This window comes from Rasamsonia byssochlamydoides (genome assembly GCF_041956645.1).
Source record: "Rasamsonia byssochlamydoides strain NRRL 3658 unplaced genomic scaffold VTN77scaffold_36, whole genome shotgun sequence".
Lineage (NCBI taxonomy): Eukaryota > Fungi > Ascomycota > Eurotiomycetes > Eurotiales > Trichocomaceae > Rasamsonia > Rasamsonia byssochlamydoides.
Genome location: NW_027192419.1, coordinates 116347 through 144184, shown reverse-complemented (window position 1 = coordinate 144184; position 27838 = coordinate 116347). Strand labels below are relative to the sequence as shown.

At 49.1% G+C, this 27838-nt stretch overlaps 10 protein-coding genes across 10 annotated transcripts; 2 read left to right on the top strand and 8 right to left on the bottom strand.

Annotated features, from left to right (window-relative positions):
* Positions 1 to 1593: 1593 nt before the first annotated feature.
* Positions 1594 to 2007, bottom strand: VTN77DRAFT_5032 (uncharacterized protein; the record flags this gene model as incomplete). Its single annotated transcript, XM_069421158.1, has 3 exons — positions 1594 to 1776; positions 1830 to 1925; positions 1996 to 2007. 3 exons carry the CDS (start codon positions 2005 to 2007, stop codon positions 1594 to 1596), a joined length of 291 nt encoding a protein of 96 aa, XP_069277214.1.
* A 2310-nt stretch (positions 2008 to 4317) lies between these two features.
* On the bottom strand, positions 4318 to 4585 carry VTN77DRAFT_5031 (uncharacterized protein; the record flags this gene model as incomplete). Its single annotated transcript, XM_069421157.1, has 2 exons — positions 4318 to 4423; positions 4485 to 4585. 2 exons carry the CDS (start codon positions 4583 to 4585, stop codon positions 4318 to 4320), a joined length of 207 nt encoding a protein of 68 aa, XP_069277213.1.
* Positions 4586 to 5983: 1398 nt separating this feature from the next.
* Positions 5984 to 6478, bottom strand: VTN77DRAFT_5030 (uncharacterized protein; the record flags this gene model as incomplete). The annotated part of the gene is made up of 1 exon (XM_069421156.1): positions 5984 to 6478. The coding sequence occupies one exon, from the start codon at positions 6476 to 6478 to the stop codon at positions 5984 to 5986; it is 495 nt and encodes a 164-aa protein (XP_069277212.1).
* A 4498-nt stretch (positions 6479 to 10976) lies between these two features.
* VTN77DRAFT_5029 (uncharacterized protein) lies at positions 10977 to 12647 on the bottom strand (the record flags this gene model as incomplete). The annotated part of the gene is made up of 4 exons (XM_069421154.1): positions 10977 to 11085; positions 11140 to 12409; positions 12481 to 12568; positions 12627 to 12647. The coding sequence occupies 4 exons, from the start codon at positions 12645 to 12647 to the stop codon at positions 10977 to 10979; spliced, it is 1488 nt and encodes a 495-aa protein (XP_069277211.1).
* Positions 12648 to 14219: 1572 nt separating this feature from the next.
* On the bottom strand, positions 14220 to 16253 carry VTN77DRAFT_5028 (uncharacterized protein; the record flags this gene model as incomplete). Its single annotated transcript, XM_069421153.1, has 1 exon — positions 14220 to 16253. The coding sequence occupies one exon, from the start codon at positions 16251 to 16253 to the stop codon at positions 14220 to 14222; it is 2034 nt and encodes a 677-aa protein (XP_069277210.1).
* Positions 16254 to 17327: 1074 nt separating this feature from the next.
* VTN77DRAFT_5027 (uncharacterized protein) lies at positions 17328 to 19508 on the bottom strand (the record flags this gene model as incomplete). Its single annotated transcript, XM_069421152.1, has 3 exons — positions 17328 to 19267; positions 19323 to 19421; positions 19487 to 19508. The coding sequence occupies 3 exons, from the start codon at positions 19506 to 19508 to the stop codon at positions 17328 to 17330; spliced, it is 2061 nt and encodes a 686-aa protein (XP_069277209.1).
* A 255-nt stretch (positions 19509 to 19763) lies between these two features.
* On the top strand, positions 19764 to 21237 carry VTN77DRAFT_5026 (uncharacterized protein; the record flags this gene model as incomplete). The annotated part of the gene is made up of 5 exons (XM_069421151.1): positions 19764 to 19905; positions 19961 to 20025; positions 20072 to 20274; positions 20327 to 20949; positions 20999 to 21237. 5 exons carry the CDS (start codon positions 19764 to 19766, stop codon positions 21235 to 21237), a joined length of 1272 nt encoding a protein of 423 aa, XP_069277208.1.
* A 230-nt stretch (positions 21238 to 21467) lies between these two features.
* VTN77DRAFT_5025 (uncharacterized protein) lies at positions 21468 to 22889 on the bottom strand (the record flags this gene model as incomplete). The annotated part of the gene is made up of 2 exons (XM_069421150.1): positions 21468 to 22360; positions 22748 to 22889. The coding sequence occupies 2 exons, from the start codon at positions 22887 to 22889 to the stop codon at positions 21468 to 21470; spliced, it is 1035 nt and encodes a 344-aa protein (XP_069277207.1).
* A 509-nt stretch (positions 22890 to 23398) lies between these two features.
* VTN77DRAFT_5024 (uncharacterized protein) lies at positions 23399 to 25080 on the bottom strand (the record flags this gene model as incomplete). The annotated part of the gene is made up of 3 exons (XM_069421149.1): positions 23399 to 24482; positions 24533 to 24774; positions 24826 to 25080. 3 exons carry the CDS (start codon positions 25078 to 25080, stop codon positions 23399 to 23401), a joined length of 1581 nt encoding a protein of 526 aa, XP_069277206.1.
* Positions 25081 to 25916: 836 nt separating this feature from the next.
* On the top strand, positions 25917 to 27295 carry VTN77DRAFT_5023 (uncharacterized protein; the record flags this gene model as incomplete). The annotated part of the gene is made up of 7 exons (XM_069421148.1): positions 25917 to 26153; positions 26222 to 26296; positions 26354 to 26412; positions 26468 to 26586; positions 26654 to 26754; positions 26812 to 26883; positions 26936 to 27295. 7 exons carry the CDS (start codon positions 25917 to 25919, stop codon positions 27293 to 27295), a joined length of 1023 nt encoding a protein of 340 aa, XP_069277205.1.
* Positions 27296 to 27838: the final 543 nt, after the last annotated feature.

Genomic DNA, 27838 nt, shown 5'->3' with positions numbered 1-27838 from the left:
TTTTATTTTTATTTTTGTTTTAGAAAATCCTAATATTGGGCTCATAATTTATGCTTTAAAGTCAAGGAATTCGTATTACAAAAGTTACAATTTTCTGCAAGTTCGGGTGTCAAGATTTAATTCCACCAATTTTTGCACACGCTAAATATAATGCACTGCAAATAATTGCAAAACATGAATTTTAATGCAAATTTCAATTTTAGTCTCTATCACATACTTCGTACATCCATAAAGTTAGGCCCCTAATGTAATGATGGATGATGGATATTAATAATGGGCGGGTTTTGTCGCAGATTAATTTAATTTAATTAATTAACAGGGGTTGTGAGGGGTGGTTGGTATAATGATAATTATTTTAAACAAAAAGATTACACTGCAACTTACCTACCTAATCATGGAGACTAGTAGGTATTGAATACGCTGTCGTAAGCAATTAGATAATAAGTGGGCTAAATATAAGAAAAGACAAGGGCAGAATCTAAAGGAAATGAATGGATGAATTACTAGTTTCTCTATAATCATGTATGCCCTAAAGGGGAGGGTTCCATATCTTATACATACATAGTCCGACAAACGACCAAATCCTCTCATTAAATAACTATATAGCCAAATGGGCCAGCCAGCCACATACGATCTTGAATAGATCTCTCTATCGGGATGCGTGAAATTCGCTGGCCAACGTCTGAGATCGTCAGCCCGCCTCCTTCATCTTTCGGCTCAAGAACACAGCATCTCTCAGGTCTGAAGTCCTCTTCGCCGTGCCATGATTGTCTTCCGCTCGGAGATATGCGCAGTTCATCAGAAATGTTCCAACCTGAAACTAAGTTGTCGAGGTAGACAATCGCAACCAGAGAATCTCGTAGTTGTTCACATTGTAATGAACTCAAATCCCATTAGCTAGTAGGTCTAGAAGCTATGAGGTAGTTCAGAACGAAGAGACTAAGCACCAGCCCCGGAGAGAGACTTTGTCACTGGACTGGTCAGGATCGTAAAAGCCGGCCTGTGGCAACCGTTGTGAGCGTGTTGAATGAATTATCGGCGAGTACCATAGCGCCCACTGTCCTGGAACTTTTTCAATGCTCTTCCTGTTTCAACAGCATTGTCTCTTCATAATTGATGAGTTTCTTCGACACTCTTTCGTGTATTTTAGAACCACAATGTATTGGTTCTTTGTTTGCTGAGATCCAAGTTCATCAATGCATTTCTGAAGAGCTGAAAGTCTGGTGGTCTGTCTCCGATGATGCCGGACTGTTGTCTGTTATCCAGTTGTCTTGAGATGGCCGTTTCTCCAAACAGTTTTTTTTTGGAAAGAGATCTCTTGTCGCTGTTATTGCGCACAAACCCCTCAAACTCGGACACTCTTTCTTGTTTCTGTTCATAGTACTGCTCCCTGTATGCCTCGGCCGAACTCTGGTCCCGCTTGTAATTATCATAGATTTTCTTTGCGTCGCCTTTCCGTTCTCTATTCTTCCCATATATTTGCTGTGCAGACGAGCATGGTTCTCTTCTTGAGTGGTCTGGCCAGGGAAGCTCTTCATGAAAGTCATAAACCGTTCGAGAATGTCTCTGTTCCTTCGTGGATGGTATCCATGTTTAGAACCACGATTTATCGATTCTTTGTTTGGTGAGACGCAAGTTCATCAATGCATTTCTGAAGATCTGTAACAATGCCTCACCGTCTCCTTCGCGTACCTTCGAACGAACAACCAATATGTGCGCGGTAGAGGCAATTATTACATTTCTGGCCATGGCTACCAGAAATGCACAGCACATCGACTGTCGAATATTAGTTCAACTCATCAATATTGTAATTGAATAAAGAGACTTACCTCCCAAACGCGATGGCCATGGGCCCACATTAGCTGTCTCTCAGGGCAGTCGGCCTGAAGATGGCCGAAGCCACAGCAGTAATGGCAAACCGTTCTCTATATCCAACGATCATTAGTACATTTCTGATCCATATACATTATTTCATGCTGATTCATTGACAGTTACCAGGCATGTCATTGCCGAAGAATCCCAGAGGAGGAAGATCAATGAACCGAGCGCAAGGCCACGGGGGGAGCAGGAACAACAATCGCCTTCTCACGGTTAGTCCTGCGAAATTAGACGGAGTGTGTTTGATATGGCCGTTTCTCTAAATAGTTCTTTTTGCTGACAAGAGGCAAGACGTGGACGGCGTATAAATCGTTGTTGAAATTTTGTGCAAGAAGTCGTGCGTATATGAAGACTTGCTTGGTCTCAGCATCAAAGATGTCAGGATCGAAGTCGATGCCATATCCTTCTCCGCCCTTAGTGACGACTTCAGAAGGAGATAGCTGTCTCGACGCTTCTCATTGTCCGATATTTCTTGCTTCTTCTTTTTGGAAGAGTCCCCTGGCAACTTTATCAAGACAATGGTAGGACCCTAGATGGATAAAGGTATCATCATATCTTTTGCGCTGCGCATTTCATCCTTGACAATCTGCAATTCATGGTGCACTTTATCCTGCATCCCCTGTAACACCTGATATATCCCCTGAAATCCCTGGTTGACTTCCCCTTGTACAGTATGCCTCTTCTTTTTTGAAGAGTCCCTGGCAATTTTATCAAGACAATGTTAGGACTCCACATGGGTAAAGGCATCGAATTCCAAAAAAAAAAAAGCCCTATGGTGAAGCGTAGAATCGGTAGCATTCGCGTAAGAGATCTCGAAACGAATTTTTCGGCACACGTTCGCTCCGAGAATCTCGACAAGAACGTTGACGCCAGTTCTCTGAGTGGTTCCAGCAACGTGGCAGAAGTTCCTCACCATGCACGTAACGAACATGGAATTGAGCAATTTTCCACTGGGTTTCCATAAACTTTTGAGCAGCTTTCGAACTTCTTAGCCCAAGTTGTGCAGGATATTGGTTCCATTCCGAACGCTCTTATTTAGCTTTGAGATCTTGAACGGTTTCAAGACAGGATTTGAAGCCTCTGAATGATTTCAAGATGCTAACATTTTGATCCAGCGCACTTCAACAAGCGTAGTCTCATTTGTTTCGCAAAGACATGTCGTCCATGCGGTTTTGACTCGCACTCACTCAGCCGTAAATGATCAAGGTCTTCGATATCTCTGTACCTAATAGTCCGCAGCGTCGGTAAGAGTGTCTGTACTTACCTTCATGCGGGCTCTATCGATGGCACGAGGGTGCCACAAACTGTCCGTAAAAAGGGGAGATAATCGTTGCTATCGAGAAGCCAAAAAAGTGGCTCCCAGTCTTAGACATCTGCTCCGATGTATAGTCGCGGATGATTTCTCTCCGCTGTGTTTTCTCCTGGAAGTTTGGGAAGGCTACCGGTTGCAGATGGATATGGTTGGGTATCTCAAGGCCGCCTAGGTCACGGTAAATTGATGCTAGCAGACATGCCCGTAGTGTCACATAGAACTGTCGTGGAAAGAGGTTCCTTTCACCTTCCAGCGACGAAGTTGGTCATTTCTTGGGATTTCAAAAATCCCCAGGCGTAGGGGGGTCGTTCGGCTGGTATGGCGAATTGTCTGTTCCTGTCCTGTCTCTCCCGAGATGACGCTGAAAAGATCCAAACTGGACCAAGAAAGTTCCAGCGCGAGGAAAGTATATGAACTCGGGACCAATCCAGCAGAAGACTTGACTTGTCAGCTAGTCATCAAACACAGCGAAGATGATACTGCTTCTTCGTCATCTTTGAGCCAGAACGCATTCCATGGAGCGCTCCCAGTCGCTGCATTGACTCAACAAGCTGGTCATGACCTCTCCTGCTGTATGCTTTGTGTGGAATGAAATCAACTCTCCGAAGGTCGAATCAATGAGCATTTCATTGAAGAGGGTGTCTTGAAGCAGCTCCGGGTGACTCCGAATAATGAATGGTATCATCCTCAGAACTTTGCCCAGGTCACCATGAACTCCGACACCGAGGTAGTCTGGGTGAGTTTGAGAATCGAATGGATATACATTAAATTGGAAGTGAATATCCGACAAGACGTCAAGGTCGATGATGGAGCGGCTCCATGGATTTTCCAGCTCAAGCGTCTTGAGATTCCACGGAAAACAATACATTCAAGGACTCGTTTTTACCGAATTCCGTGAGAATAGATTTGATATCCTCATCAGGGATTTCAAGATCTTCAAGCTCTTGCTTGGCATTTTCGAGAACGAATTCTTCCGTTTTGGTAATTGTGCGCTTTTGTTTGTGCACCCACAGGGCAAGGAGACGATATATCCATGGTCGAGGCAGTTTCTTGTTTGTAGGAATAACAGGCATTTTGTTTGGGGCCAAATTTTCGCTCAGGCCTTTCTCGGGGATTCAGGGACATCCTCAGGGGTTGGGGGAGCGTCGCGGGCGCCTAGGAGGTTGGCGACGACATCTGGGGCGAGAACACCTGCACAATGGTAGCAGCGTGGGGGTTCGGCAGCAGGGCGGGCTTCATAAAGTAGCTCATTAGCGGTTTGCATCTCGATGATGATCTTTAGAAGACAACTTACCTGACGAGGGTCCGGTTCGTAGCCACGACCAGGATCTCCTCTTCTGTAGCAATCTGATTTCCGCGAAGGAAATCCCTCCAAGGCTCGCCGAGTGAGCTCATCTCATTCTGAATGATTCTGGCGGCTATACCTACTTCGTTCCCACATATATATACTGTTCAGAAGAGTAGTAGTGGTTGAGTGAAGTTCGCATCTGTCCCAAATTCCGCAGCTGTTTGTATGCTGGCAACTGATTCAAATAACACCTGCCAGAGCCACACTTTTGAAGGGTGATCATGAAAAGCAACAGAATCGCCATTAGTGAGTAGCAGTGGACGCCACCATAATAATGGTGCATCCTAAGCCAGGCGTGAGCTGTCTCTTGGTCATTTTGGACCCGGACTTCATGCCTGTGAAGCCGTGGATTGTCTGGCGACCCATTGAGTTTGTTCCTCTAGTCTTTCGCAGTGGGAGGTATTCCATTAAAAATCGTATGTGGAGGCATCGTTCCTGAGGATATCGATGCCTCCGAGGTATGATTCTGATGATATAAAACCGTATGTTTGATGCCAAGGCTAGTTGCGAGGATAGGGTTTCTGGATGGTCGAGCAACATCCTGGGAGTCCTGCTGCGATTAAATTTAACGCCTTGACCCCGTGTGTCGGACACTGGATCAACCATAAATGTGCATGCTCATGCAACTTCGTCAACGACTCTGATTTTCGGACTTCACAAGAATTGGCCAGTCTTGATGTTATCGTTTCTTGCATCTTCCTGGGATTAATTAGCTAATGCTCCAGGTTTCAACAGCCTAACGGCACGGTAATACGTACTCCTAGAGCATGGCATGGCTGGCATTCCCCATGATCAAATGACTTTGACCCTTGCTCAACGGCAGCGGCTGACTGGGAGGGATTGGGAGCTGCTCTCCTGCAAGGCTCATACTCACCGAGGCTTCAGAACTGGAACTCACGTCTTAAACTTCCACTTGCCTGGGCAGGCCTGGTGCACTCCAAGACCTCTTCAAATACTCCTCTCCTTCAATTGTGCGATCATCTTGCCCTTGCTCCAGCAAGAGACTTTGCCAAGTTTGCTGAGTCAGGATCCAATGGTCCAAAGAATGTCTCCGTATCGTCCGCGGAAAGTGTGTGAAATGCGACAATCCTGTAAACCCTCTGAACTGGCCCTTTCGGAAGGAAACATCAACTGTACAGGACAATTGTCTTGATGTGTCTGTATCTCCAAAGAGATCTCACCTTGAGGATAGCTGGAGCCATCCTTTCAAGGATGTTCTTCAAAAGCATCTGTATCTCTTCATTCATGCCCCAGAGATCAGGCAAGGATGGTCCAAAGTCGGATAAAGTTGGCTGATCGATGGCCATTGCCTTTCCAGATAATGTGGTAATGCAGAGTATCCCGAACAAGTTGAGCATCTGAACAGTGGCGCACGTCTGGCTCGCCACCGCGTAGGGGTAGAAGCCGCAGACCCATGTCTTCCCAGACTTGTCTGTACACAATTCTTAGGTGCCGATGAGATGGCTGTCTGGAATAAGGAAGGTCCGGACAAGAATGTAACTGCTGTGGAGTTCTGGTCGCTTTGGTAGAGCCTTGAGAAGACACTTCACATCATATGTCGTATGCAATCCGGAAGGTTGTCGGCTTTTTTTCACGGTGTGCCGTCGTCTCTCTTTCCGATGGTTTTGCCAGATCAGCTCTGAAGGCTCCAGTGACGGAAGTATTGATGTCCGATACACCTTGGTATCCAGACATAAAATCCTCTGCGAGACTATCATGCTGAAATTGACTATTTCGTTGTCGAGATCTGGCTTCTTTCGTTTGGTCAGTCGTGGCAGATGGGACTGCTGCTGGTGGTTAGTTGCCGTAAGGGGGATGGTTTCTTCTTTGTCACCACCATGAAGTACCACCGTAGACGTTAATTCGACATGACAACAATCCCGCGATGGGAAAGATGTGGGCAGCCTGTAAGCCAGCAACTGGCTCTCTTCGCCGGCCATTTGCGCAGGTGCCGTCTCTGTTCCTCAAAGTGTCTCTGCTGCAGGTGGATATTAGTCTCAGAAGAAAATCAAAGGGTCTATTTGTGGATCGTATTACCTGTTGATTCATCCTAGGTGTCGCTGAGGCTCTCGACACAATACGCCGCGGAGTCCGTAGGTCACATCGAGTGAAAGGGCCAATTTGTCAAGTTTCGTACACTTACCCAGGCATTCAACTGAGTTTTGGAAGCTCCTGATGTGCTCCGATAATTGCTCCACGGCATTGAAGGATTTTCCAGAACAAGAAGCTGGAACTTAAGAAAAGGAATCCCTTCTTGTATTCAAGAAAAGCACTGTATCCAAAGATGATTACTGCTTCTTCAGGTGAAGCAAAAAAAAAGATGAGAGATGGATACGGATTAGACCACTATTTCCCTTATTGATGATCTTGCAACTGATCCAGGTACTCCACTGAGTTTGGGGAGCCCCCAATGTGCTCCGATAATTGCTCCATGGCATCAAAGGACTTTTCAGAAAGTCAAGAAGCCAGAACTCAAGAAAAGGAACCCCTCAAGCTTTGATCAATTGACACGGTGTATCGTGACAGTCGACATCAGGATATTCGTGATGCGAAGATTTCCAAGCCCGGACACACTCGTGAAATACACCCTGATCAACGAGCCATGGGTCGGAAGAGCAGATGAGGGTTTCTCCATGCCAATGCAAACCAGCGTCTGATGCCTGAACTCGGCTCCAGCAAGAGCGCAGTCGTTCTGCTCGTCAGACGCAGAGTCAAGAGGGTCCTTGACCTCGGAAGCTACAACTCGTTGCTGTCCAACGATGGATGGGACTTTTCGCGTTGATGACGAAGATCAGAAAATTGTCCCGTTTCCGGGGTCCTAAGGCACAATAAGAAAAATGACTTATTGAGCGCAATGTCATGATTTTGACAAGCTGAAGTGCTTCTTTCTGGTCAGTGCGGCGGCGTCCAAGTAGTTTGACCAGCAATGGCGCCACGGTTGTCACAGGGCGATCGTGATGAAGGAATGGACGAATTGACACATAGTAGAGCAGCTGATTTGAAATTTGAGTCTTTTGCTTCAGCTACCAAACGAGGCAGCATTGGGATCCGAGACGGGATATATCTCCACTCGTGATGATCTTGCAGCCTTGCTAAGGATATGACCAGCTCGCCAAAGGCAGACTTCAACGAACCTCTCCATATCAGCATAACTCAGCAATTCGGTACAATGAGCTGGATTGGTGTCTGTGATCCAGTTCATGTACTTGTCTTTTTGGCACACATTCGCTCCAAGAAGCTTCACACGAATGTTAATGCCAGTCTCCGAGTGGTTCCAGTCTCGTGGCAGAAATTCCTCGCCATCCACGTAATGAGCATAAAGGATCACTGAGTAAAGCTGCCAGCCTTCGTCGAAGCACAGTAAAGCGGATGACCATGTCGTCGGCTGCCATTGGCGTTTATTATCGATATTTCGCTCTCATGATGAAGGCAACAATATTTGCGACGGATGCTCCAGGCCAGCGGCGTTTGTGATTTCGTACGGACCGGATCGTTGCATCCGAAGGAACGACTGCGTGACATTCTGATTCCTTAGATACTTCACGTAGTCCTGGTCAAAGAAGGCAAAAAAAGCTGGTCTTGGAATCTTTCATGGCGGTGCTCTTTGACACTGCTTGTTTCGACATCGGCAACAAGAAGACTTCGACATGCACGTAAGTGCCGTTTCATCGTAGGTGCTGACGAACCCATGTCGACAGTTGCTATCGCTCTGTCCACATAAAGGTGGCAAGGCCCGAGGAACGATAAAGCATGACTTCGTTACTCCGTTATTTTCTGACCAGCATGATACAGTTGGGATCCTCGAGTAAGGAGGAAGAGTTGTGTCGAGTATCGAGTATCGACCATGTCCATGATGAACATCAGGACAGTTTTGAGGATGTATGTACAGCAGGTACCGTGATAACCTAGCAAGGACATGGAAGTGAGTTTTAATTCCAGTCATTCCCTGTCGGTTGTTGTATGCCGGACGCGGAGGTTGAGCTGCGGGTTCTCCTCAGCAGGCAGTGGTCAGTCTGAAGCATGGCGTAGACGCCTGCACTCGGTCATTCCGCTTGACTACCTGTGGTAACTGTTGGAGAAGGAGGTCGTCATCACAAACATGATGGGGGGATTACTACATCGAGCATCTCAGTAATAATCCTATGGATAAGAGGGGGATAAACAACTCACCAGACTGACGCCTGACGAAGGAATGATGATATTCATGTTTTGACAATCTCTGAGCAATATCAAATCGCATTTGACTCTCGATCAGTCCAGTGGCAAGTCAGATTGATTGCTCCTCTGTGAAATGCCCAGTGTCACAACATGGATAAGTCGATCGAACGTTGCATGTGGGTCTTTTCATGCTCGCAAACGAAGATTCGTAGATTATGCAGCATGACAGCTCTATTATGGGCGTCTTGTCGGAACAAATGCTTTTCGGGCACATATCTCTTCATCTCGACTGTGACTGAGGGAGAGATCAGATCAGCTCAGCAAAAGGTATTGGAAGCCACACAAGCATTAACGAAGGAGAGAGACGAAGAGACAAGACGATGGATGATACGATGAGAAGAAGTGGCTGACCTAGGCAAAGTCGACCAACTCCTGGGACAGATCCTACAACAAGATCTTGTGTAGTATCAATGCATGACATGGACGTGGGAAAGCCGTGGCTGCTTGTGCTCATTCAAGGTAGAAAACCTGAAAGAAGCATATGTGTGACGTGGAATGTTGAATATTATATCTGATAACGATTGTCGAAAGACTGTATGTATGTATATATGCCCTAACAACGGGTATATAAGAAAGATGATTCTCGAAGCTTGAGTGTGGTAAGGAGAGAGCAGGGCAGAAGAGCAGGGAAGAAAGTAGAGAAAGCAGAGAAATGCCCCAGGGACGAGGGGAAAGTACGGGGTATTTATGCCTTTCCCAGGACTCGCTTAGGCCATGAGTGAATGACCTGGTATTCACTCGAGCCATGGGTTGTCGCTTACCAGGTGAATACATGTATCGTCCTGTGTAGTGAATGATTTCCCTCCTTCAGCCGTTGTTGGCCACAGGGTTATGGCTATGCATTCACCGTTCATCGGATCGAGCCTGGCACTGAGAAGGAGCGAGAGATCGGGGCGATTATTCACTGCGTCTCTCCGAGACAGAATCCGGAGATATCCAAGTCTCTGTCGTCCATTTCGAAGGAGAAATCCTATAGTGAAATATGCAGGCCATGCCTGTGCTGGAGTTTATCGAGGAGACTGCCGACGGGATTTTCTCCGTGATCGGTTTAAGAGACGAACTGATGCTATGTCTTTTGTTAGTCATGTAACCTCGCTGAAAGCTGCAGGGGATCTTATTCAAATATGTTGAAGGGAAAACTGACAGATTTTGGTCCTTCTGTCTTTATCATTATATTCTCTCAAAGTCAAGAGAGAAAGCAAGAGCAGGAGGGAGAGAATCATAATTTAGAAGGGGAAGAAATGTGTTCATATACCGGGGACCTCAGAAAGAGTGGTCTTCCCGTTCCGTTGTTTGCTCCGGTTCTTTGTCTGTATCATAATAAGATTGCTAAATGGCCTAGAATCTTACCAAGATTGACAGAGCCTCCATGCAAGCAAGCGTTATGAGTGGGTACTATCCTAAATATGATTTTGTGTCCTACCGAGAACCTGGGATAGGGCTACTAATAGTGTTTCATTAATCAGCGGAAATGGGCGATGGCTTTGCTTGGATTTCTCCTAACTTAAGCTGTAGGCTGTGCTTTTTTTGTTCTTCGTTCTTATCTCCCTGCACGAAATTCTGAATGGAATAAAAGCCAATGGATGTGAACGTCTTGAGATGGTTGATGTCCCATTTTCAGATAGTCACCAACGCCCTTCAAGTGGAAAGCGGAAATCTTCCCCACTTAGGTGAGTGACCATGTCAAGCTTTCTCTTTGTAGTTCCTCAAAAGACCTCTTCAAGTCATAAGAGCCGGATACAATTGGCAATCTTTTCCGAGGCGACATCTGTGAACGCTGAGTGTAAAGTCTCAGAGGATGAGGTGAGTTGAGGATGATGAATTATCGAGAAAACCTGACCTGACAACTGTGGTGAAGTGATGAAATGGGCAAGGTGTCTAGCCCTAAGCAAGCATTCACAGTTTGTTGTTTCAGGTAGGAGTCATATGCATGTAGTTCTGCTGTCTTAGTCATGCAAAAAGAACGATGTTGGGGGACTTAAGAATGTCACAACGCCGCAAATTCAGAAAAGTTCAAAAGTATGTCAACAAGCATAAATACTACATCACGTAGGTAATGCACTATATACATACACAACAGGTCATGAAAATCGGCCATCCTTCTCAGCCTGGACGCTTACCACAGTTTGCATGCAAAACCATTTTCCCTCCTAGCTGGTAATAAATCCAATACCCTGTTCATGATATGATAAAAAAAATTTCTCAAGCCCCGTTTCCCAATTACAGCCTTGCAATCCCTCCAAATGTCACCGACTTCGTCACGAGGAACTCGTCAATGCCGTACTTGCTGCCTTCGCGACCGAACCCGCTCTGCTTGACACCACCAAATCTGTAAGTCGTTAGTAATGCTGTCTAGATGTTGATGGTATCGAAGAGGACTTACGGCGAGGCTGGGTCGCTGATAAGACCCGTGTTCACACCAACCATACCGACTTCCAGTGCTTCTGCCACCCGGAAGACGCGCTTCACATCGCTCGAGTAGAAATACGCCGCCAGTCCGACCTCGGCCTGGTTGGCCAGCTCGATGACCTCCTTCTCGGTCTCGAAGGGGAACAGCCCTGCAACGGGGCCAAACGTCTCTTCCGATGCCAGCTTCATATCCTTGGTCATGTTCGTCAGGACGGTGAGATGGTAGAAGTTGGCGCCAATCTCCGAGGCTTTCTTTCCACCAACAACGACCTTCGCACCCTTGGACACGGCGTCCCGGACATGCTCGTCCACCTTCTCGACCGCACGCTGATGAATGACAGGGCCGTGGGTGACGCCCTCGCCAAATCCGGCGCCAAGTTTGAAATTCTTGACCTTCTCTGCAAACCTCTTCGCAAACTCGTCGTAGATACCCTTTTGCACATATATTCGGTTCGCGCACACACACGTCTGCCCGGAGCTGCGGAATTTGGAGGCAATCGCACCCGCGACGGCGGCATCCAGATCATCGACGTCGTCGAAGACAATGAATGGCGCATTACCGCCCAGTTCCCATGAGACTTTCTTGATCGTCGAAGATGCCTGCTTCATAAGGAGCTTGCCGACGTTTGTGGAGCCGGTGAAGGACACTTTCCGAATGGTAGGGTGGGTGGTCAGAACCTCGCCCACTTCGGCCGTATTCTTCAATGCGGTGACGATATTGACGACGCCCGGGGGGATGCCCGCTCGGCGCGCCAGCTCTGCGATGGCATTGGCCGTGAAAGGAGTCTCACCAGGAGACTTGGCGACGACAGTGCATCCTGCCGCCAGGGCAGGTCCGATCTTTCGCGTAATCATGGCGGCCGGGAAGTTCCATGGCGTGATCAACCCACAGACACCGACGGGTTCCTTCAGCGTTATCACCCGGTTGCCTGCGACCGAGGCAGGGATGGTGTCTCCGTAAACCCGCGGCGCCTCCTCACTGAACCACTCGAAGAAATTGGCTGCGTAGGTCACCTCGCCTTTGGCATCTGCCAGTGGCTTGCCGTTTTCCCAGGTGATCAATGTCGCCAGATCGTCGGCGTTATCCACCATGAGTTGATACCATCGTCGCAACATCCGGGCGCGTTCGCGGGCGAGAGTGTTACGAAACGAGGGGAAGGCCGCCGCTGCTGCCGAGATTGCCTTCTCGGTGTCGGCGGCATTGAACTCGGGACATGTGCCAATGATCTTGTCATCAGCGGGATCTGCAGAAGAAAATACCGTTAATCCTGTCCATCTCAAGCTTTACTGGGCGATCCATAGTATCGCTGCTCACCTCGAACTTCGAACGTCTCGCCCGACTGGGCCGTCACCCATTCGCCATTGACGAAACACTTTTCGATGAAAAGCGATTTGTCTTTCAACTGGAAGATTCAAGACTGTCAGACGAGAAGTAATCCCGGTTGATTGTTAGAAGCTTACCGGAGGTACCGTGTGACCCATTGCGTACAGACGTTTCGAATAAAAGACAGGTGCTGGAGGGACGGAGTATGGATATCGCGGTCGAGGTCTCAACAGCTGTCGAGCAAGGGGACGAATGACTCTCTCCATGATGAAAAGAGGGGCAGTTTCTTCAATTAATAATAAGGACGACGATAAAATGTCGGGTCAACAGCAATGAGGGGTTGAGCTGTACACGGTTCCTCTCAATCCGATCGTCCCGTCTGTTCGGGAACTGATCCCGCGAAGTTGGGGTAAGCTCAGGTTTGGGGTCTGCGCGTTGATCTCAACGGTACGTCAAGAACGAGAAAACGAGATCAATTGATTTCAACGCTCCGGGATCTTCTGCAAGAATATTTGAAGCCGCAATTGCACAGGCTGACCCCCTAGTTCATAACATGTACTCTTGATAAAAGATCACAGCTTCGGCGGTGTTGAGATTCTCTGCTCTGATTGCTCTGCAGCACCGAAGCCATCGCTTTCGTCATAGTGCGCTGCCCCACGTGATGTGGGGCAGTCATCCATCAAGGTTAGGTAAGAAAGCAGATCTATAGTAGCTACGAGGTACCTACGCCAGGATACTGTTTGGTAAAGTTGAATACCTATTTAATGATTTTCTGAGGTAGTATTATTGTTATGTAGAGTATACCACATTTTTCTCCTGGTATATAAGTTGTATTAATCGATTACCAATTCATTACGATGAGATCAGTGCCGTAGAAAAAGCAAGATCTTAATCAATATACGGAGGACTAACTAGCCTTTTATGTGGCTCGATTAAATCCAGTAGTCGTACGAGTTAGTATGCTGTAGAACCCCAAATTTAATTATTTCCAGACTTTTCTTCTCCAACAACAACCACCTTCTTTCTCCAACGGGCCGATGACCGAGCCAGGTACCCTAGAGTAGAGCTGTTGCTGAATCGGCGACATCAACCAATCATCGCTAACAAACGCCCTCATCGGTGCCGCAGACCAGTCAGCTGCGATGCCGCTGCTTCGGGAAGATCCCCGGGCGGGTAGTACCTCAGTGCAAACAATACAAATAAATTAATACCTGCAGTACATACCTCTAAAAATACATATGCAATTGATCAAGTCTCAGGATGCAATGCGATTTTTGATACAAATCTGATAAACCGACACTGACAGAGAGTTCGACTAGATAGCTTCTAGCAATTCACTCATTGAGGATACTGCACGGGACGTCTCCCGTGTTTCGGCAGCACTCCGTACTCTGCGGAGATAAGATACAGTCCGGGGACTTAGGGATCAGCATTCGGAAATGCGGGGAAGAACTTATTCCCCTAGGTAGGACGTAATATTCATACATCCATACCGGGTGATAGATAATGGATTGTTACTATTCTGATTGTTTAATAGTGTAATTGTCTGAAATAGCAATATCTGTACCTACCTAGGTGCCTGGTGCCTACTTCATCAGGATAGATAGGCAGTTCAGTTGGCTGGGGGTAGTAAATGGATTGGATTCCGATTAGCATTTTAATAATCATACCTATATATACACATAAATTGAATAACCCGGGCAGAATGCCTCATAGCTAAATGAATACCTCTATACCTCATCTATGACATTAGAGTGTCCAGCCTCAACATCCTGCATCGCTGAATCTCGCTCAACAGGCGCATCCGCATGTTGCTCCCGGTCATCGCCCCTAACATACCCCGGATGCACCCTCTTCATGTGCAGATTCAGATTCCACGTTCGCGTAAACCCATCCGTATGTCGCGGACATCCGACGACAGGGCAAATGATATCCTGCTTCCGGTGCTTTCCTTTCCCTTTTTGACGGCGAGGAGGAGCAGGAGGAGCTGATGCTCCCGGCCCGCTGTCTTCCTCCTTTGCAACCACCGCTGCTGCCTCCGTGGCTACTGCTACTGAGGCTTCACGCTTTCGACTGGTGGAGGAACGGCGAGAGCGAGGACGTGAACGCGATCGACGGGCAAGAGGAGGAGACTTCTGCTTCTGCTGCACTTCGTGGTCTTCGTCTTGGTCTTCGATGTACCTCCACTCTGAAACAGTCTCGCCATCGACTGTGCTGGTGATCTTGTGGACGCGGCCCTCCTCTAGCGTCCGGAATACCATATCCTCGCCAAAGAGATCGGCGCATCTTTTGGCTGCGCGCATAACGGCCGCCTGCGGGCAGTCGATCATCGACGCGATTCCTAGAACATCGCTCCAGTCTCGTAGTCCATACCTGGCTACCGTTTTAAGCCGCCGTGATCGACTTTCAGAGTGACGAATCGAGCGGCTGCGTCGCCGTCGGGGCGGTGGTGGCGGGGACAGACTGGAGGATGATAACGAGGATAGAGATTCTGACTCAGATGGGTTGTCTGCTAGTTCTTCGATATGATTCCCGTCAGACTCCTCCAGAACGAGTTCAGCAGGAGACGTCGTTCGGACGCGCTTCCTCCCCCTGGAGCGGCTTCTCCCCGATGTACTTGTCAATCTTCTCTTCCGGTTAGAGGATGAATGAGAAGCAACAGTCTCCGCATCCGACTCAGTCGCCGAGCTTTCCCCTACAGCAACGCTTGCCTTGCGAGCGTGGTGCAGGCCCATCAAAATATTGTCAAAACGAGTGATAATATTCCGCACCAACGGCCGTAACTGCTGCCGGGACTTGTCGTCGTCTGTTTGAACGACCGGTCGGCGTTCAATCCCGTCGGACAGACCTTGCTCAGTCTCCCACTCTGCTTCATCGCCAGTGCTTTCACCATCATCCTCCTTCTGACCGGGTTGCTTCCTTCTCCGCTCCTTGGGCATCCACTCCCGCTGCCAAAACCGTTCCTTTGCAGTTTTCATCATGAATGCTATGAGGCACTCCTCTAGGTCTGCACTGGGCCGCGGGTCCGGCTGTCCTTTCAGCGTCCAGGCCTCGTCTTCATCACCCAGGGCCCGTTCACCCGGTCGAGGCACCTCAAATCCCTTCATTGGCCAGGCTGTCCATCTTCTCGGTGGCACAAATGGCGCCGTGCGCACCCGTACGCCAGCGATCTCTTCCCAGTAGTCTTCATCCTCCAAAGATTTCTCCTTCATCTCTCGCGCTCTCCGTTTCAGCGCGAAAGCGTTGAACAAATGAACCGCGAGATCCCTCGCCCTAATCTCCTCCAGACCCTCCACAATCTGACGTTCCCGCTCGGTCCATTTCCGCCACGTCGACCCCGGTCCATGGTACCGATTTGGGCGATGCTGAGGGGGAGACGACGGAGGGAGTTGGGTCAGGTTATCATTCCTGATGACCTCCTTCCCTTTCCTTCTGCCTGCAGGATCTGGAACATTGAATCGTTCTCCGTCCCCAGCCACATCGTCATCATCATCCCCTTCATCGTAGTCAGGATCATCCGAATCGTCATCTGGAATCGGCGGCAGTGGCTCCTCATCATACTCTAAGAGGTCCTCCTCCTCATGTTCATCTCCGGCAGAAATCCCCTCCCCTAGATCCGGCTGGGTGTAGGGCTGGAGGTCAACATCCTGGGTGTTTGGTCCTCCAAAGATCGACTGATACGGCTGTGCCGATTGCGGGGGGCTGACACTGGGAGATTCAGACCCAAGATGCTGAGACTGAGACGACGCTTCTGCAACCGACATGAACGTAGAAATTCATGCAATGAGAGCAGATAGGTTGAATACGAGGCTAAAACACAGTCTGCAGGTGTAGCGTCGTCATCATCAACATTATCATCACCGTCCTCTCATAACATTCGTAGAGAGATTTTTTTTTTCAAGTCGGCAGTATCAAGACATCAACGTGAAATGTAAATGAGAGGAAAAAAAAAAGGGTCACCCCACAAGCCTCGCAAAAACCGCAACAATGAATATAGTGCCGAGCACGTATTGAGCAATCAAATCACTGTAAAGAAAAATTAAAATCTCAACGAAGAAACCCTCCACTAAAATTATTAAAAATTCATTAATTAAAATAATAGGCTATCCACCGAAATCAGAGGAAAGACCACCTCATGAAAATTCCTTCTGAGATAAAGAAGATGGCGAGGAATGAAGAAGAAAGATGGGAAAAGTCGAGGACTCGAAAAGCAAAAGAACCATACTCCTATATATCATCACGTGGTTGATAAACCACCAAGTACCTGTGAGGTCCACTGAGCTGACCATAGGTCATATCTAAGCCAAGTCATGTGACCTCAGGATTGGTGAGGTCAACTTATCACTCTTGCCGAAATCCACTCACCAAAATGGCATGAACGGAGAGGCCAGAAAACTGGCAAAATCGATGCGAAGTTTCTGGGTCACGTGTGACTTCCTAGTACATTTTCCACACCGCTTATCATGAATGGTAAGTTTAGTACACCGCTCGAAATATCTGCTGGCAGAACGGAGCAGGTACTGACTGACTAGCTGGCTGGCTGGCTGGTGAACTGGCCATACCATTGACTATCATATAGAGATATGGTTATGGATGTCTCTACTGGTAGAAATTGGTACGGATTATAAAGTAAGATACTAGGAGAAGTTGTGTTCTTTGTGAACCTATCTCCAGCAACAGACAGGATGGAATAAATCCTTCCTATGTGTAAATTGATTTCAAGTCGAAAAGATATGTAGTATCACACCCATAGACACATATGTAGCTAAACCATCCAAACACCAATGATATCATGTCGGTGAAAAATGAAACAAAAAATACAGACAAAACTTTTATTTTTATGCCTTCGTGTTCGCTGCCGCCGCTTTCTCAATCTTCCGGCGCTTGGCCCGCAGCCGCTGCGCCTCTTCTTCCTTCTTCTTGTTCGAGTACAGCATCTTGTCCAGCAGCTTGCGCTTCTTCCGGCTCATCATCATCTTCTGCCGCTCCAGCTCCTCTTCCTCTTTCCGCTTCTGCGCGGCATATTTCTTGGACAGAGACTTCTTCTTCTTCGCTGATTCGTTTTCTGCTGCAGCTGATCCGGAGTAGGGGAGACCGGCTGCTTCGGCTTCGAGTTCTTTCTGGTGCTGAGTGCGGGCTGCTTCTTCCTCGTCTTCGGATTCGGAGGCGGGCTCGTCGTCATCGAAGCCGCCGAATTCGTCTTCCTCTTCTTCTTCACTTTCTTCCTCCTCGTCCGAATCGTCAACGTCCATGCCGTGATCGTCGTCCGACTCTTCCTCCTCCTCTTCTTCTTCCGACTCTTCGTCAGCTTGAGACTTGGCCTTCTTGTTATCCGCAGCTTCCTCCATCTCCTCGTCGCTTTCTTCCTCTTCCTCTTCTTCCTCCTCTTCTTCAGCACGTTCTGCTTCGCCTTCCTCCTCCTGCTCAGCCAAGCTAGCCCGAGGATCATATTCGCCCTTCTTTGGCTTCACCCATGGACTCAGGTGAGGAGGCAGAGTGGCACCGGGAGCGTAGAGGTCCGGACGAAGAAGTCTGCCCTCATTTATGCAGTCCCAAACCCACTGCGGTTGGACATAAGTTCTGCCAGGAATCCGGGTGCCAGGTCGAACCTTAACTGGGCCGTCTCCGTCTGGGATCGCTGGAAGAGAGGATTCAGGGAGTTGCGGACGATCAACAATTTGATGAGTGATGCGCGGATCAGTCTCATCGTGCGTGAAAGCACCCTCGCCAGACACCTCATCCCATCCAATCCGCTTGCAGCCAAAGGCGCGTAGGATGAATTCCAAAGGCGCCTTCGGTGCCTCTCGGGAGATAAAGAAAGTGAAGGGGGCGAACAGAGTCGCAGCCACATTCTCACTCGTGTCGGGCTGGGGGAGGGTATCCGCCTCTGGAGCGGCAGGCTCGAATTTATCAATTGCATCTGTATCCTCTTCCTGCGCCTCAACGGCCTGTTGGTCCTCTGGCTCGTTGTCGAGGCCAGCCGTTTTGACAATGCTATCAACCTTCTCCTGAACTTCACGAGAGACCTCCTTCCCTGCGCCATTCGTCTGTGCTCCGGCCGCTTCTATCGCCTTGTTGAGAGATGCCGCGTTTCGGCTTTCCAGGCGGAAAGCGGCCAACTCGGCGCCTCGTTCATCCTTTGCGACATCAAACTTCGGTGGGTATACTAGACCAATGGAGGTGTAGAGCCGGAAGTTGACGAAGCCGAGCAGAGTGGTGTAGAACTCGACAAAGGTGGCCATGATACGGTAGTCGACATCGCCGTTTACTTTCTGGACGAATCGGTAGGGGACAAGCCACATGATATCCTGGCCCTGGATGGTGGCTTGATAGTAGATACCCTTGATGGAGAGGAACGACTTGCGGAGCGAATGCGTCGTGATCAGGTAGTGCTGGAACTCATGACACAGCCGCTGACACCGCTGGATGGTCTTCGGGGGAACGGCAGAGGTGGACGGAAGGTTCGCAAACAGGAACAGAAGCGACAGGCAGTCATCGAGATCGCGCAGCGCATCGATGAAGGTCGGATAGCGCTCTTTGATGATGTGGTCGAGGGTGAGTTTGGGCGCGAGGTTCCTCTCCAATCGCGCCGCATCGCCGACTTCTCCCCGGCCGAGAGCGCGAGCAATTTTCTTCGAGAGCGCCTTTTGCTCGCGGAATTTCTTCAGAAGCGGTTCATGGAGGAGATATTGGATATCCTTGGTGTAGTAGAAGGTGGTGTTGGGGGTGGATGTCTTAGACGCTTTCTTCTTGTTGCGAGGCTCTCGCGGGTAGATTCCTACACAGACATCAGTAATTGGCAACAAAGCAGAGGAATTCGGGCGACTGCGTACCTTTGAAGATACATAGTCTGCGAAAGTCAGGCAGAGAAATCTGAAGCTTGCGCACAGCTTGTGTTCGGGTGATATAATTCTTGGCTTGGCCAGAAGTTCCTACAGAAAAAAAAATCAGCAACAAATACAATTCATCCTTGCGCATTTTGTTTAATAGTACTGACCCTTCTTCTTAATCTTCCCCATCTTGTTGTGCGCGCAGGGCAGTGCAGTATTGCTGGCTGATAACGAAAAGCAGAAAAAACTTATCGACGCACTTTTTTTTGTTGGCGTCGGCGAAGGCTCGGAAGTGGCCCGTGCGAGCGGAACGACATGCAGCACTAATAAGGACAGCATCGCGGAGTAACATCAGCACGCCTCCCTTGGTGGCCAGAATTGCCGCCAATTCGCTCGTTGGAATTAGAAGACCATGGGATTGTCTTGCCAGGGCTGATATTTACTATGCCTGTCGACAGGAGGAAGGCTGGCGTCTTCGCCGCCGCTGTCGCCCTGCGACTGCTGCTGTTCTGCGCTTTCCCCTCGCTCCCCGACCTCCTGACCGCACGGGTCGAAGTCTCGACGCCAGTCAGCAGCTTCAAGAGACGTGAGTCTGGATGAAATGCTACGGAAAGTGAATTGTGAATCTGACAGGTCTGCAGTGCAAGAAGGTCTCTTTCTCTATACTCGGAATGTCTCTCCGTACGACGGTGGTGTCTTCCATCAGGTAGAAAACAGCTGTCAGCTTGCCTGAACATAGCTGACTTGTGCAGGCGCCGCTTCTTCTCCCCATTTTTGCCTTGCTTCCGAACTCCCAAAGCTATCCGCTAGCCACCAGCATCCTATACACGTTGGTCGACCTGTTGAATGCGAATGCCTTGATCACGATTTCGGACTCCGCGGAGTCCATCACGGGGAGGTTCCATTCCACATTGCGAAAGCATATCAGATGGGACGGGGTAGCTATTGCAGCAGGGTATGTCGTCTATTCGTGTGACAGACATGGAATGGTGTTGACGAGTGACTAGATACCTGTTTAACCCGTTTACGCTGGCAACATGCCTTGGCCGGTCGACCAGCGTGTTCACCAACTTGGCGATCCTGTACGCGGTGTCGAATGCTGTTACTGGCAATGGTCTGAATTCCATGATTGCGTTGGGGTTCGCATCCTACCTGTCTCTGTATCCGGCCCTCCTGTTCCCGCCTCTTATCCTCCTCTGCTATGACCGCCTGGTGATTGCTGGGAAGAATAGCTCCAGTCCAGCCGTATTCAGGTTGACGCACTTTCTTATCCTGTTAGGCGCCATTGCTGGTCTCCTTGGTGCGTCGTATCTGGTCACTGGGTGCTCCTGGGAATTTATTTCCGCAACATACGGGGTCCAATTGCTCGTGCCGGATCTGACACCGAACGTGGGTCTGTGGTGGTACTTCTTCATTGAAATTTTTGACTCGTTCCGGGAATTCTTCCTGGGCGTGTTCTGGCTGCATCTTGCGGGGTACGTTGGAGGATTGACGATACGCCTGCGGCGACAGCCGCTGTTTGTGATCACCTCGTTACTCGGTATCTTTGCCATCTTCAAACCATACCCCAGCATTGCGGACGTGTCACTTTACTTGGCACTGCTGCCACTATACAGGCATCTCTCGCCTCGTAAGTTTTCTTCCTCCTCTGTTCGATGTGCTGTTCTAACAACATACAGTGACCCGCTACACCTTCTTCGCCGCCGCCGCTCTCTTATACGCAACCCTCCTGGGGCCAGCATTCTACCACCTATGGATCTACGCCGGCTCCGGCAACGCCAATTTCTTCTACGCCATCACACTGGTGTGGAGTCTGGGTCTGACGATCCTGGTGGCTGACCACATTTTCGCCGCGCTGCGGGATGAGTGGGAGCAGGAGAATCCGGAGATGAAAGGGAAGGAGGTGCGGCAGATCTAGCAGCAAACAAGAAGACAAAGGTAGAAAAAAGAAGAGAAAGAAAGGAATATATTTTTTTTAATTCTAATTGTATCTGCATCTGCATCTTGCAAGGATGGCATAGATGGCATATGTATGTATCTATACAAGAAAGTATGAAAGGGATTCAATACAGAGCACTCCCTAAAAGCTCTCATATATCGAAGTCTGTGCAGTCTGCCTCCATTTCACATTGTATCTATCATCTACACCTATCGTAGTTTCTTCGACAAAATCAAATAATCCACCTCCTTCACCTTCCCATCCCTCAACCTCTTCGGCTGCGGCGAAAACTCATCGACCTCATACCCAAGCCGATCATAGAACTTCCGCGCAGCGACATTGGCGCGGAACACCGTCAGCATGGCTTTTTCGAGCCCGATGCGTTGGCCGATCTCCTCGAAGAGGGACATCAGTTGTGCACCCAGACCCTGGCCTTGTGTGGACGGGTCGAGGTGGATTTCGTAGCAGTAGAGGACTTCGCGGGCGTCTTCGTAGGTGGTCATGAAGGAGAGGAAGCCGGATAGTTGTTTAGGCTCCTGTTGGTGTTTTTGTGTCAGGTCTTGTTCGCTTGTTGTCTTTTCGTCGTTGTTGTTGGGACTTGAATCTTCCTTAATATTCGACGTCGCTGTCTCTGTCGCTTCTGCTGTTGCCGTCGGTGTCGACCTGCGCAAAAGCATGTACCGCATATCAGGCAGCCGCATCTCCTTCCTCTTCTTCGCTGGGGACCACCCAATCGAGGAATTCGCATAGTCTTTTGACGACGTCAGTTCGATGAGCGCGAAGCAGGCCTCGAAGTCCGCTTCGGGGATGGATTCCGCGGTGTGAATGTCGATGGTATATGATTCTTCATTGTCAGTGGTGGTGTTTGTGTCGACGGGGCTCTCGCCTTGTTGCTGCTCAGGCTTGTCTCCGGTCTGACTTGCTGCTGCTGCGGACTTATCCGAGGGGTCCGTCGCCTCCTTCTTTTTCTTTGAGTTTGAGTCTCTCGAGACTGTGAGTCGGAGTCTCTCCGAAGGGATGTAGCGTTCGATGAATTGGTCCAGTGGAAGAGCGTTGGTGCGCTCGACTAGAGGTAAGTTGTTGGTTTTGGACGATGACGGTGCTGTAGCGGTGTTAGATCTCTGGAGTTTCAAAAAAAAAATCATTCTATGATCGTTCATCATTGGGGGGAAAGAAGGTAATGGTTCTTCTTCTCCAATCTAAGATAAGCCGAAGCAGTTGCAAAAAAAAAAACAAGACTATCACACACATATACACATAACAGGTATCAGGTGAGAGTGATTTGAGAACGAGTGGGCTATATATAATAACATGTGACATGATTTTTCTTAGTCTTCCAAACAGGGTCGACCATATTATATTGCTCAAAAAAAGCACATCTTATAGAAACAGAAACAGAGATCAATACGTCCAGTGAGAATATGAAGCAGGTATCAACCTCAATCCAGGGGAAAAAAAGAATGAGAATGAGAATGAGAATAAATCTTACCATCCTCCCTCGCTACCCTTTCCTTCCGCCATTTCGACAACTTCAGACTACCCGAAGATCGTGATCGGGACGAACTGCGCAATTGTGACGATGATGAAGCTGACGGCTTCGTCACCCTCGCGTCCTTGACGGATGGTGGCATAGTTAACTGATTAAATTAATTAATTAATTAAAGTACTGCACTGTATAGACTTAGGTACGGAAAGAAAACTGGAATTGAATATCTTGATTAAATGAAATGAGATGATGATGATGATGTCGTGACACAGGGAGATTAGATGAGTTATTCGTTGCTATTAGTGGCCAGCGCGCGAGATGCGAGATCTCTTCCGATCTGATAAGATAAGGAAGAACCTCGTGTAACTTTAATTTTCTACTCCACACATGCAGTAATTAATGCAAGTCATGATCACTAGGGCTGTATATATATTTGTCTGGGATTTTTGTTTTTTTTCTCTTTGCTCTCCTTCTTGTTCTTTCTTTTTTTTTGTATGCTAGCTGGTGCGATTATTTCTCCGCAGCGCTGTGTATCTGAAAGATCTCCGATCTATATCTTATCTTTTATATGGTGGTACTTGAATAAAAACCACTTTGAAACTAGCAACTTGGCCCTCCTTGGTTTTGTCGGATTTTTTTTTAAAAAAAAGTTTCCTACACACTCCTCTTTCCTCGACTCTCAAACGGCAACAACAAACTCGTCACGACCAATGCCCCGTACAGCCCAGCACAGATGAACAGCGGCGCCGTAGTTTCGACATTCGCATAACTGCCGACCAGAACCCCCACGATGCCGCCGACCCGGTTCAGCACCACGCAGATCCCGTACCCCGTCGCGCGGTGCGCACTAGGCAGGATCTCCGGCGTATACGCGTAGATCGTCCCGTAGTAGATGTTGGACGCCGCCGTGATCGCCGCCGACACGCCCACGTTCTGCGCCGGCGTCTTGATCTGCGTGTATCCCAGCTGCAGCGCGGTGGTAATCGCCGCGCCGATGGCCAGGGTGCCTCTTCGTCCGACGAACCGCGTTTCGACGAGGATACCCGCGATGATGGGCCCGAATAACCCGCAAATCTGGTTGATCGCGTAGTTGCGCCACGTCGTGTAGTTGGAGTCATCGCCCGTGGCAGCGCCCCGGGATTCTAGGTAGTACGGCAGGAAGACGTTGTACAGCGGGCTGACGGTGCCGATCAATAGCCAGTTGATGATGATCATCACCGTGGAGTACGCCAGGCGCCGCGTGCTGAACAGACCGGCAAAGTGCTCACGCAGACGGACGGACGACCAGACGGACTTTTCGGTGTGTAAGATGCGGCCTTGCGATTCGAGATGCTCGAGCGTCAGCGACAAAGGACGGTTGTATTTCTCCGACAAGCCCAGGAGGACCTGGTAGACCTCCTCGTCGCGGTTCTGGCTGATCAGCCATTTGGGTGTCTGCACCATCCGAAGCAAAAGCAGACGAAGCACGCTCAGAATGATCACCAGCCCGCCACATGTAAAGTGCAGATAGCGCCATCCCATGTTATCGGCACGAGTACATTCGCCTACGGTGGCGTCGGGCGTACAGCTGAAGTTGCTCATGAACGCCCAGGCAAGCAACCCGGTGACCGTGTACCCGATAGCCCACCAGACGGCCAAAAACGTCACGAGCCAGGCATGCGTCACCGGGAGAAATTCGAGAAAGTTGGTCGCGTCCAGGATATAGTTTCCACCGGCTCCAGCAGAGTATACAGCTACCCTGATGGATAGTAAGCAGCTATTCAAACCCATCCAGAGGAGATAACGGACATAGTACTGAATGAGACATAACTTGGCATCGCACCAGCAATGAGGACGAAAACGGCGCAGATGAACAGACTCGTGTTGAATGCGAGCCTCCGCCCGATGACATCGGCTGAGAACCCCCAGAGGGCTGCTCCCACGAGCAGGCCGACCTGGGAGGCAAGAGAAACTCCCGCGATATACTTGCTAGGGTTGCCAAATTCCTGCGTCACCGCGGGCTGGGCGATGGATTGACAGACAATGAGAAGCTAGACGGATCAGATGGATGTCAAAGGAGTCTAGGAAGTCGTGCGACTGACTGAATCCACCGCGTATCCGAACCCGTTCAGGAAGAAGAGCTTCCATTGGAAAGGCGTCATTCCAATCTCATCAATGGCGCTATTCACAAGGGCCATCTTCTTAGTCAACGCCGGGTCGACGGCGGAGGTGTTGATGAGCTCGCGCCGCAAATCAATGGAATCCGACGAGCTGTAGCCATTGTTGGTCAGGTCACCAGTCTCAACAGCCTTGACGTCGTGCGGCAGGCTCTTGCTCGAATTAACGGAGTCAGCCATGGTGAAGTAAACAAGCTCTCGCAAGGGTTAACACAAAGGCAGGAGATAAATGATCGGGTGCTGGAGACGAGACTTATATAGTCTCACCGGTTTGGATACTGCAATATGCTGCAATAGTCCTCCTGGCTGGGATAAACAGACCTATCCATGCGATTACCTAGGTAGTTATCTAGCTTCAAATACGTCTGCCTTGCCAGGATCGCATTGGTAGAATGTACCAGCCGAAGATGCAACGATATCACGAACTTTGCAGCGAATTGCGTGCGTGACAGGGATTAGCCAAACCGTAGACGATCCGGCTCGCCAAACTGCAGGCCATACCTCAGGTCAGTCGAATCACAAGGAGAGCTGCTTGGAGATAGAGACCAGTCCGTACTCATTTTATGCGGTGAATCATCTGCATAATCCAAATAAGCCTGCCAGATCGAGTATAGGACAGCCGGGCAGCAGGATAAGCTTCCGAGAAAGACTGAAGTAGAATCACTTCCAAGGACAAATTAGGCAGGTCTCCACGTACGGTTGGTTAATATGGCGAGTGAGACTCGCGGGATGTTGCATTCTAGCTGATTTATGGATAACGCCATGCCTGCTGGCTATGGCGAGCAACACGATGGACCAGAACGCGGATGCAGTGGGTGTCATTGTCCGATTTGTAAACCTGGGATGTGAGGAGTAATACTCGCATGGAGGAATCGAGATCAGATCTATAAAGGAGCTGGAGAACCCCCGCATTGTCATGGCCTGTCATCACTATTGCCCCGGTTCCCCGGTGTCTTATCTATCATCGATCACGAGCGGGCATCTATCGATCCATCGATCCGAAATTAATATGCAAGATGAGCTTCAGTCACACCGGGATCACGGAGAAGGTGCTCTCCTACAAACCTGTCCACTCTCCGGTCGCGGAATTCGAGCCTCCCAAGGATCGAGCCTTTTTCGCCGATCCAGAGAAGAAGGCCCTCCTCTCGGCGGTGACCAAAGTAAAGCATCTAACACCGTATATTGGGACCGAGCTGGTTGGGATTCAACTGAGTCAACTCACCGATGCGCAGAAGGATGAATTGGCGCTGTTGGTGGCAGAGGCACGTTCTTACACACTGGAGAGAATTCGGTGTTAAAGATAGGATTCTGACTGGAATAGCGCGGCGTTGTCTTCTTTAGAGACCAGGATCTCACGCTGGAGCAGCAGTACGAATTGACCAAGCATTATGGAATTGTATGTCTTCTTCCATCTCTAAGCAGGGTCGCCATTAATTATTCTCGTCAATTGCAGCAAGATCGGGACCCCAACCAGGTCGATCCACGTCATGTAACCATCCTGGGTCGTGGCGGGTAAGAGCTCTTTGTCATATTCTATGAAGGATTCGAATTACTAACTGAAAACCAGCGACATCCGATCCTACGAAAGTGCCGGCAGTGCCTATGGCGAATATCATTCCGACCACTCTTTCGAGGCGAACCCGCCAGCCTACACCATGCTCCGGATGATCAAGACCCCTGAGACAGGTTCGTCAAGACTCTCTTTCTCGTCTTGATAAACGGTGTATGTATGTACATCACTGACATGGTCAAGGCGGCGATACGATCTTTACCAGTCAAACCGCACTCTTCGACAAACTGAGCCCGACATTCCAAAGAACATTTGAAGGACTCCATGCCGTGCACAGCTCTGAAGTGAGTGAACAGATGAGCTTTGCCTGGATATTTACAGCAGACTGACAGTTTCTGCAGCACTCCTTTATCAACGCCGTCAACAGGGGCGTGCAAACATTCCGGCTCCCCGTCCGCCGCGAGCATCCACTGGTAAGACATAACCAGGCCATTGGTTATATATGATGTCTGGCTCACTTTTCAGGTTCGCACCCATCCCGTCACACAGTTGAAGTCCCTCTTTTACAACCCCAGCTTCGTCATCCACATCGCCGAGCTGAAGGCGCAGGAGTCGATCCACACACTCAACTTCCTGCGTGAGCATCTGCACGCCGCCGACGATCTGTCCGTCCGCTGGCAGTGGCAGCCGGGCAGCGTCGCGTTCTGGGACAACCGTGTCGTGGTTCATCGGGCCATCCCGGGGGGTTACAACACTGACGAAAGGGAGGGTAAGCGCACGGCGATCTATGGCGAGAGGCCGTTTTATGACCCCAAGAGTGAGACGCTGAGTGAACGGCAAGCGCGGTTGGAGTCTGCTCCGATAGTCCGACTTGGACTCGAGTAGATTAGATATCACTTAGATAATAACTTTACAAGTACATATTCCTCGAATTAACTGAATCTGGCCATTGCGGTCAGTAAATAGGTTATAAAATTGATACCACGTGCATATACATGCAACTATGCGACATTTCTCTGTGGAGGAAAGCAATGATCGAATGCACGTATCTTTGCGAGATAGGATATGAGATCAACAGTTCCGTGGAGATATACATCACGGAGAATTCGATTGAATTGAGGTAGCAGACCCAGGTCCAAAAAAAAAGAAGAAGAAGAAGAAGGAAATAAATAAAACATAATAAAAATGAAATTAGTTTAAAGGGAAAAAAAATCTCTTTTCTCAGTTTCTTTTCCCAAATGTATTTGCGAAGAATGCCTTACGGCAGGATCCTGCTAGCTGGCTGGCTCTGAAGGTTAAGTGCAAACTGGCAGACGGAACCTGTTTCTGCATCGGTGGCAATACGGAGTAATGGTCTTTGTTTAAGGCTAATGCATTTGCAAGACAAGCTTCTTGAAGGCCTAACTAAGCTTAAGAATGCAGAGATTA